This window comes from Ursus maritimus, unplaced genomic scaffold (genome assembly GCF_017311325.1).
Source record: "Ursus maritimus isolate PB19 unplaced genomic scaffold, ASM1731132v1 scaffold_31, whole genome shotgun sequence".
Taxonomy (NCBI): domain Eukaryota; kingdom Metazoa; phylum Chordata; class Mammalia; order Carnivora; family Ursidae; genus Ursus; species Ursus maritimus.
This window is the reverse complement of record NW_024425675.1, coordinates 10793124-10803217: the sequence shown is the minus strand read 5'-3', so window position 1 is coordinate 10803217 and position 10094 is coordinate 10793124. Positions and strand designations below refer to the sequence as shown.

The 10094-nt window shown below is 35.4% G+C and overlaps 1 protein-coding gene across 1 annotated transcript in view; it reads right to left on the bottom strand.

The window, feature by feature from the left end:
* Positions 1 to 10094, bottom strand: part of YME1L1 (YME1 like 1 ATPase) — a 44385-nt gene that overhangs the window by 4935 nt on the left and 29356 nt on the right. The window contains exons 9-17 of the mRNA XM_040645321.1: positions 9922 to 10012; positions 6400 to 6552; positions 5467 to 5599; positions 4516 to 4578; positions 3406 to 3518; positions 1716 to 1871; positions 1027 to 1178; positions 258 to 384; positions 91 to 164 (exon numbers count right to left, since the gene is read on the bottom strand). Coding sequence (XP_040501255.1) covers positions 91 to 164; positions 258 to 384; positions 1027 to 1178; positions 1716 to 1871; positions 3406 to 3518; positions 4516 to 4578; positions 5467 to 5599; positions 6400 to 6552; positions 9922 to 10012 — 1062 coding nt within the window. The remainder of the gene's footprint in view (positions 1 to 90; positions 165 to 257; positions 385 to 1026; positions 1179 to 1715; positions 1872 to 3405; positions 3519 to 4515; positions 4579 to 5466; positions 5600 to 6399; positions 6553 to 9921; positions 10013 to 10094) is intronic.

Genomic DNA, 10094 nt, shown 5'->3' with positions numbered 1-10094 from the left:
TACCAATTTATAATGAGAACCCTCTCTCATAAAGAGACACTTGGCAAACCGTCATTTGATACATGAGGAAGGGTTAAAATTAGCTATTACCTTTTCACTCATTCCAAATTTGGTAACCATCCGCTTTGCTATTTTAGTTGCATTATCAAAATCACTGGAAGCACCTAAAATTTAAAAATATACACAGAGCTCAATTTTTTAAAATATTTTTAAATCAGCAAGCACAATTTGAACTAAAGCCATTCTTTACAGCCAACCTGTTGTGATATGGTCAGTTCCAAGTACAAGCTCCTCAGCCACTCTTCCTCCCATACTAACATCCATCTGTGCAAGCAGCTGAGCTCTAGTTTCATTCCATCTGTCATTCTCAGGCAACAGGGACACCTAGACAATTGAAAACAAAGAAAAACTTCAGACACAGTTTGAAATACTTATTAATAATCAAATTATCATTTGGCTCTCACTATAGTACTTAATATCATGATGCTGACAGCTCAAAGACGTTTAGTAGAGATGGTCTCAGGTGACTAATGACAAAACTGGCAATATACAAAATAAGAAAAACTCTTTATGAAGCAAAAGTTCATTTTATATGTAATAAGTATATAATGCTGCAATAGGATGGAATTATACCCAGGTGCACAAAAATGCTTAAAATGTCTATCATTAGAAAGATATGAAAATGAAACTTGTACTCAGAAAAATCTTAGAAAAACTATGGAACCACTGACATAGTTTCTTTGTGGAGGGAAAAGAGCAATTACATATTTAAGAATGACACTTTGTTGTTATTCCAGATTAAATTTCATAATGTAAATATATATGTGAAATATTAATATTCTTTATTAGCAGGTAAGTTTCATGAGTATCTCTGATTTCACGATGGTTCAGAATGTTAAAGAAGAAAGTTATCAGCAAACTTAGGAATCAGCTGAATTTTCTTTTTAATTATTTTCATCAACAATTTCCTACATAAGCTTTTGGAGAGTTATTTGAAAGAAAAGAAAAAAACTACAAGATACTTACATGCCCAAGTGTGGGCCCTCGTGGCATGATTGTAGCTTTGTTGATAGGCATTGCATCTTTAGTGTAATATGCAATAATAGCATGACCAGACTCATGATACGCTGTGATGGTTTTGTTTTTGTTATCAATTTCCACGCTTCTACGTTCAGGCCCTAAGGATAAAAATTTAATTGAATAAAATTGTTCCGTTAGGAAGGTATACTTAGATGAATGGAACCTACTTGCCTTTAAGTAATTCTGAGAGTGACATGACTTAATGTTATTAAGTATTTTAAACCACAACAATGTGCCAACTGATAACCAAAATTGTAAGAGCTGTCATCTTACTCCTTACTATCAACAAGGAAAGTTAAATTCTATTTCCAGGAAATAAATTTAAACAAGGAATGTCATAACTAACCTGTTCTGAAGCCGATTCAAGATTTAAAATCAAATACTGAAAATCAGTAAAATTATTCTTTTATCAGCAATATCAGACAAGAGGAAACTCCCTGCCCCCAAACAGTATAATCATATAAACTATGTTTGTTCTGTACGAGGCCCAATTGTGTGGCTATTTTTGAGTATGTATTTTCTTGTTCCTGTACCTTTCTTTTTTATAACCTTTTTCTCTAAAAGAAAAATTTACTCTCTAACATAATGAACAGTGTAAGACAGGGAAAAAAGAAAAAAGGGGAGAGAAAACCTACCCATTAGAATTTTATCTTTGGAAAACTCTAGTTCCTTCATGGTAACCATTTCTTTTCCATCAACAGCTGCCTTCAATGCAGCCTGGTTCACAAGATTCTCCAACTCTGCTCCAGAAAAGCCAACAGTCCCTCGAGCTATAATTTCTGGATCAACAGCTACGTAGACAAACACAATATTAAAATTCCAAAACAACTCTTCACAAACAACTCACACTCCAAAAGAAAAAAGAAAACAGCCATCCTGAACTAGAACTTAAAATATTTGTTTCACTGTAACAACAAAATAAACTTACTTTTTCTAAAGGCAAAAGTGAAAATTGCCATTAATATATCATTAAAATTACCACTGGGACAAATCACAGAAGTTTTTAAATTTAAATAACTGTGAAAAACAAAGAAATGCAGTTGCCAGACATGATTTATAAACCTTCAAATTATGACCTAAATTGTTACTAGCCTAAGCACAAATTGAAAATGTATACTCACAGACAGCATTTTGTTTTCTGAATTTCATCTTGAAATACTTATACATAGATATTTAGTATTATATGTACATTTGTAAAAAGCTCCCCTTATTTTAAGAAACATATCTGGCTGGGGCGCCTGGGTGGCACAGCGGTTAAGCGTCTGCCTTCGGCTCAGGGCGTGATCCCGGTGTTATGGGATCGAGCCCCACATCAGGCTCCTCCGCTATGGGCCTGCTTCTTCCTCTCCCACTCCCCCTGTTTGTGTTCCCTCTCTCGCTGGCTATCTCTATCTCTGTCAAATAAATAAATAAAATCTTTAAAAAAAAAAAAAAAAGAAACATATCTGGCTTTACAAATCGATTCACCTATCTTTGAAAATACTGCAGCTTAGGGGAGCCTGAGTGGCTCAGTCATTAAGCGTCTGCCTTCGGCTCAGGGCGTGATCCCAGAGTCCTGGGATCGAGACCCACATCAGGCTCCTCCGCTGGGAGCCTGCTTCTTCCTCTCCCACTCCCCCTGCCTGTGTTCCCTCTCTGGCTGGCTGTCTCTCTCTCCGTCAAATAAATAAATAAAATCTTTAAAAAAAAAAAAAAAAAAGAAAAGAAAAAAAGAAAATACTGCAGCTTAATAGCTGCACTTATTACTTAAGTGGGTCCATAATATTTTCATGTGTTTTGTTTTACACTTTGCCTCTTTCGGGCCCAAAGTGATTATATGTGCTCTTTCTACTATTTCAAATTTTACATTCATCTTAAAAACATTTATACGTATCTTTATCTTCAAGTATTATTTATCTGAATACTCTCAAGAAAACATTTTTTTTAAGATTATTTATTTATTTATTGAGTGAGCGAGAAAGAGTACATGAACAGGGGCAGAGGAAGATGGAGACGCAGACTCCCCTGCTGAGCAGGGAACCCAATTCAGGGCTCGATCCCAGAACCCTGGAATCACGACCTGAGCCAAAGGCCCCTGATTAACCAACTGAACCACCCAGGCACCCCAAGAAAACATTCTTTAGAATCAGGATTCAAATGACAGAATTTACTACATACACAATAATTAAGAAATAAACTTAAAAGGACATATAAATGGAGAGAAAAAAAGGGACATTAAAAAAACTGGCCTTTTGAGAGATTTATCAAGTAAGGACCACAAACAAGGCAGAATGAAATATTACCATTTTATAGAGATAATAATAAAGTTACTGGAATTAGACTTACACTGATCAAACTTTATTTTATTGAGATACCATTTCAAAATTTCTGTTCGACCTTTAACATCTGGTCTTGGAACTGTAACCTGCATGTCAAAACGACCAGGACGTATTAAGGCACTAAAGGGAGAATATAAGAAGAAAATATAAATTAATAATCGGAGTATGCTGAAAGTCAAATTAAATAGGACACTCTAAAGACAAGATGGAAAGATAATGGCAACCAGAGGTTAGACTGGAGTTTTGTTTTTTAATTTCAGGACAGTTAATATACAGTGCTATATTAGTTTCATGTATATAATATAGTGATTCAACAATTCCACACATCACCCAGTGGTCATCATGACAAGTGCATTCCTTAATCCCCATCACGTTATTTTACCCTAGATTGGAGTTTTGAACATAAATATTCTGATAACTCCTTGTAAAATATGGCTCAAGTAACAGTTTCAATAACCAGAAGGCAGAACAAAGGCTGACAGAGAGAGATCGTACACAACCCTCATAAACAAAAACCTGCAATCCAGTCGCTCAAGAACAATAATTCTAGAGCAGTCTATTGGGAGAGCTACACTGATAGCTTCCAATCATAACCGCTGTAAGTATAGAATGTTAAACTAAGACTTAGGCAAAGATAAAACTACTAGATCAAATTAAAATATGAGTAACTTCTATGATAAAATCAAAAATTTTCAACTATAATGAATTTTATTTTAAAAATGCTTTCCACCACCCCCAAAATCTTGTGATATAAAGTTGTCGGAAGATTCTCTTAACGACTTTACTGAAATTTAATTCACATATCACAGAATTTAAAATAGACAATCCAGTGGTTTTTAATATTATTCAGAGTTGTGCAATTATCAACAATCTAACTCAAGAAGACCTTTACTCCCCTACCCCAAAAGAAACCCCCAGCCACCAACAGTCACTCTCCATTCTTCCCACCCTCTGGCAACAACTAATCTACTTTCTGTTGCCACCAATTTGCTTATTCTGGACATTCCATATAAATAGAATCATATGTGATGTTTTGTGATGGGCTTCTTTACTTTCACAATTCATCCATGTTTCAGTATGTATCAGTACTTGTCAAAAAAAGTCTTTTAATACGTACTTATCTAATGCCTCTGGGAAGTTTGTGGCTCCTATTATGATAACTCCTTCATTGGGTTTAAAACTAAAAAAAGAAAAAAAGTAACGTTTCACTGAAAATTAAAACAGTACAAATATAAAAATGCTCTACACAAAACTGTTTATCATTAAACTTAGTAACAGTAAAGAAAAGGGACTGATCTTTTTTATACCCAAAATGATAAGACATCTCTATTATTTTTTAAAAGGAACAAATGTTATTAGGCCAGTACACTTCAATAAAATTGCTAACGATAAGTCACAAAGTCATCTCTGATTACATGCCCTGCCCTCACAAGTCCTACTTAGGAAGACATGACCTGATAGAAAAGGCCTGGGTACCTAATTTGTGAAAACTTACTCTCAAGTTTACCAATTCAAATTATTCACTCCTAGACTTTCTGTTTGGTTCTAAAATGTCTTAACATGGTTTTAAGAAGTTTTCCCTTCTTTCAAAGCAACCCCACCTCTTGCTCTTTATATTTTAAAAACTGATGCAAACTTTTAATATACCGCAACACTAATTGTGTAGGAACCAACATACACTCTTTACATCTCCAAACAGACTAGTATTCTCAACTGGAATCATCACGTTCCTGTCATAATACAATTAATGAAAGTACAGAGATCACCAGTTAAGAAGAGTTGATACATCAATCACCCCATTCATTAGTAATGGAAAGAACACAACACAGAGAATGCAGCTTGTCTTGACTTCTTGCACAGGGACTACTCTGTTGCTTACATTTTTTCCTATTTTTTTTTTTAAGATTTGATTTTTAAGTAATCTCTACACTCCACATGTGGCTCAAATGCACAACTCTGAGATCAAGAGTTGCATGCTCCACTGACTGAGCCAGCCAGATGCCCTGCTATTTCTCGAACGTTTCCAATTATATCACCATATCCCAAAGACAGAGGAAGATTCAATTACCCATCCATTTCAGCAAGAAGTTGATTTATAGTCTGCCTGGAATATGGATGCATTGGAGACTCAATTCGCTTCCCACCAACAGAATCTAATTCATCAATAAATATAACACAGGGAGCATTTGCTTTTGCTTCCCCTAGGAAAAGAGAAAAGATTCAAGTAAGTTTAATGAAATCAGTACTTTCTGAACAAAATCATGTAAGTATTAAAAACCTGTAAGACTGTCAAAAGCCAACAGAAGATATTCATTCATTAAGGAGAAAATACACACAAGGAGATCTTTTTTTCTTTCTTTTAAAACTGATTTAAGAACAGCAGCCTCAGGGGCGCCTGGGTGGCGCAGTCGTTAAGCATCTGCCTTTGGCTCAGGGCGTGATCCCAGTGTTCTGCAATCGAGCCCCACATCAGGCTCCCCCGCTGGGAGCCTGCTTCTTCCTCTCCCACTCCCCCTGCCTGTGTTCCCTCTCTCGTTGGCCGTCTCTCTCTGTGTCAAATAAATAAATAAAATCTTTAAAAAAAAAAAAAAAAAAAAGAACAGTAGCCTCAGAAAAACAAACTGTACCATACAAGATGATATATAATAAAAACAACGGAGCATTCATTCTTCCAACTGTACAAACCATATACAATCAGATTTGAGGCTAATTATTCTTTAATTACATGCTTTCGAATTAATGAGTAAAATAAAAAGGACAACAACAACAAAAAAACCCCACTTTTCAACAGGCCCCAACCTCATCTAACACTTCTAGCTCTTCCATTTGGGGAAAAAGTACAGTTCTGTTTTAGCTGAAACATTAAATTACCTAAAACCAAAACCCCACAATGGCTAGGTCAGCTATCAGTCATCATCAAGTAGCAAATAAAGGGTAAGAAGTCCTCTTCCCCTAAAATTAACAGAATTTCATATTGTATGAAAGATACATTAAAACATACTAAATAGATTTCTGATACGGCTGGCTCCCACACCCACAAACATTTCATCAAATTCTGATCCAGAAGCATAATAAAATGGAACATCCGCTTCTCCAGCCACAGCTCGAGCAAGAAGTGTCTTTCCTGTCCCTGGTGGTCCAACTAAAAGTATTCCTAAAAGAGAAATTAGAAGAATGATTCAAACTGAAAATAAAAATAAACCCTGATGTGAACCTATAAAACAAATAGTTATTAATTAATATATACATAGTTTTGAGGTAGAAGGCAACATGACCAATATTTTGAAACACAGCAAAACGTATGTCTCTAGTAATGATTCACTTCAGGATCTTTTTCAAAACTAATTTCCCTCTACCATTTACATCTTTAGAGAATGGAATATAATAAACTTATTTATAACTAAACAAGTAAGATAAAATTCACATAAACACAGATTAAGAGATTAAAACAACCAGATGTGACACATGAACTTCTGACTTGATGCTCTTCCATAAAAAACATATTTAAGAAATTCTAGGGACATCTGATGAAAATGTGAAAACATACTGGAGTACAAGATATTAAGGAAATAGTATTTAGTTTTATTTGGTAGGATAAATTATTCTCTTTAAGGATAATGTCCTTATCTTACATGACACATAACAAAGTACTTAGATGTAAAGTAGTTAATGTCTACAGCTTTGTAACTATTCCATGTGTTTGAAAATGTTCATTAACAACAGTACATTTTTCATAAGTTGGAGTAACAGAATTCTCTGGTTTCTACTTTTCATTTTTCATTTAAAAAGGCAAAAAAATGTATTAATGCTATATTTTAACATAAAAAACTCTTTGTAAAGGAAAGTTGATGAAAAATACCCTTAAGACTATCCCCTCGTATTGCCATGTTATTGTTATTCTTAACTGGTTTAAATCATCATCGTATCAATTTCTGTAGAATATATTTTGGTACCTGAGAATTTTCCCACAATTTTTTAAAATATCCCTTGTGATTAGAAAGAAAAGCGTAACCATTTCATGACTTTAAACATGCTCTTTATGATGTTAGAGTACTGACTTTGACAAATGAAACCTAAATTATAAGAGATTCCTGCGAACAGTTTTATATACTGCTGAACATTGTCAGCAGATATAGTGGGCAGTATGAAAACATACCTTAAATATGAGTACCCCCTTTAACTCACCAATTCCATTTCTAGAATTGGAATCTAGAGTAATGAATAAATAAATGAGTAAATCTAGAATTTATTCTAAGGAGATAAGCATGTGAGTGAAGCCTTGAGACACTAAGATGATCATCACAGTGCTGATTTTATTATTTTAATTAAACAGCTGACACACAGTTACATTAATTTCAGGTGTACAACATACTGATTTGACAATTTATACATTATGCTGTGCTCACCACAAGTGTAGCTACCACCTGTCACCATACAATACTATTTCAATATCATTGACTATATTTCCTATGCCTTTTATTCCTCTTATTCATTCGACAACTGGAAGTATGTTTCTCCCTTTCCCCCTCACACATTTTGCCCAGTCCCCACATTGTTAATTTTAGCAGCAAAACATCAGAAACCATAAAAGTTTAATATAAGTGATTAAAGCATAGTACAAACATATAGTACAAGGACACCACAAAGCCATTACAATCTTGTACGCAATTCCAGCATATGGTTTTCCCTCACACCAACAAACAATCAACAGCAGTTGGGCATCCTAATATTCAAGTCAATTCTGACGCTACCTACCTGGAGATACATCAAATACCATAAGTTAAGGACTTGGTCCCAAAAGACTTCCTCTACCCCCACCCCTCTCCATGTCATCCACAAGACCAGGTTGTTACCTGTGCTTCTGACTGACAGGCCATAGACAGGAGGTTCCAGTGACCCCTTCCTTGGATTTGATTAATTTGCTCAAATAGCTCAAAGAACTCTGAGAAACATTCTACTTACTAGATTACTGGTTTATTATAGAAGGATATAACTCAGGAACAGTCAGTCAGATGGAAGAGATGCATAGGGCAAGGAAAGGGAAAAGGACTGCTGAGCTTCTATGCCCTCTCTAGGTATGACAGTCTTCCCACATCCCCTCATGTTCACCAACTTAGAAGCTCTCTGAATCCTACCCTTTTGGGTTTTAATGGAGGCCTCATTACATAGGCATAACTGACTCAGCCTCCAGCCACTCCCCTCCCAGGGTAGTCAGGAGGGTGAGACTAAAAGTTCCAGCCCTCTAATCACATGGTTGATTCTCCTGGCCAACAGCTCCTAACCTTCAGTGTGTTCTAAAGTCGCCTCATCAACACAACAGAAGACAAATCTATTGCTGTCATCACTATGAAACTACAAGAAATGGGACTAAGACTAAATATATATTTATTATAAATCACAACAGTCATTAAAAATCCTATTAACTGCGAGAAAACATCAGACAAACTGAGGAACATTCCACAAATTAGTGTGTAGTCTGCACAATTTTTAAGGTCATGAAAGATCCACACCCACTCCCAGAATAAAAGGCTGAGGAGGGGAGCCTAGGTGGCTCAGTCAAACATCTGACTTCGGCTCAGATCATGATAGGGTTATGATATTGAGCCCCGCGTGGGGCTTGCACTCAGTGTAGAGTCTGCTTGAGATTTTCTCTCCCTCTGCCCTCCCCCCCACTGACTCCTGTGCTTGCATGTGTGCTCTGTCTCTTTCTCAAATAAATAAATAAATAGGCTGAGGAATTTTTTCAGATTAAAGAAAAATCTAGGGGTGCCTGGGTAGCTGGGTCAGGTCATGATCTCAGGCTCCTGGGATTGTGCCCCGTGTCTGCTTTGCACTCAGCAGGGAGTTGGCTTGAGGATTCTCTCTCTGCTCTTCCCCCCGACCTGTTCTCCCTCTCTCTCTTTCTTTAAAATAATTTTTAAAAAAAGATTAAAGAAAAATCTAAATGTATAAACCTGGATTGAGTCCTAAACCTGGGGTTGGGGTGGGGGATGGGAGGACCTCATTACAAAAGATATTAAGAGAAATACAGAAATTTGAATATAACTGAATTTCATAGCAGTTCTGGAACCATGTTAAATTTCCTGATTTTAATAACTATACTGGAGTTATTAAAATAAGAATACAATATTCTTATTTTTAGGAAATACATAACCAATTATTTAGGGTTAAAGAAGCATGATATCTACAACCTACTGTTAAACAGTTTCAAAATACATTTATGCAAAGAAGTGAGCAAATGGGATAAAGTGCTAAAAAACTGTTGAGTTTGGTTAAGAGTACAGAGAGTTCTTTGCACTGTTCACACAACTTAAAGTCTGAAATTGTAACAAAACTCAAAATCTCCCTCCTCTCAAAAAAGATTATATGATGGTATGTTCAGAATGAAGACTTATTTGTAAAATAGCAATTAAGAACTAAACTTAAAGCTTTTAAATCTGGTAAAAATTAAATTAGCAATGGATTACAGTTTTGTTTTTGTTTTTTTTTTATGTCAAGTCATGGTAAAGGGAAGATAACTTACCTTTTGGAAGTTTACCTCCAAGCACAGTAAATTTTTGTGGATTTTTCAAGAATTCAACCACTTCCTGTAACTCTTGTTTAGCTTCCTCCACCTAAAGTGACACAATTTATCAAACAATTCTAAATAATGATTAGATTATCAGGGCCTCCTCTTTGAAAATAGTAAATTTAACT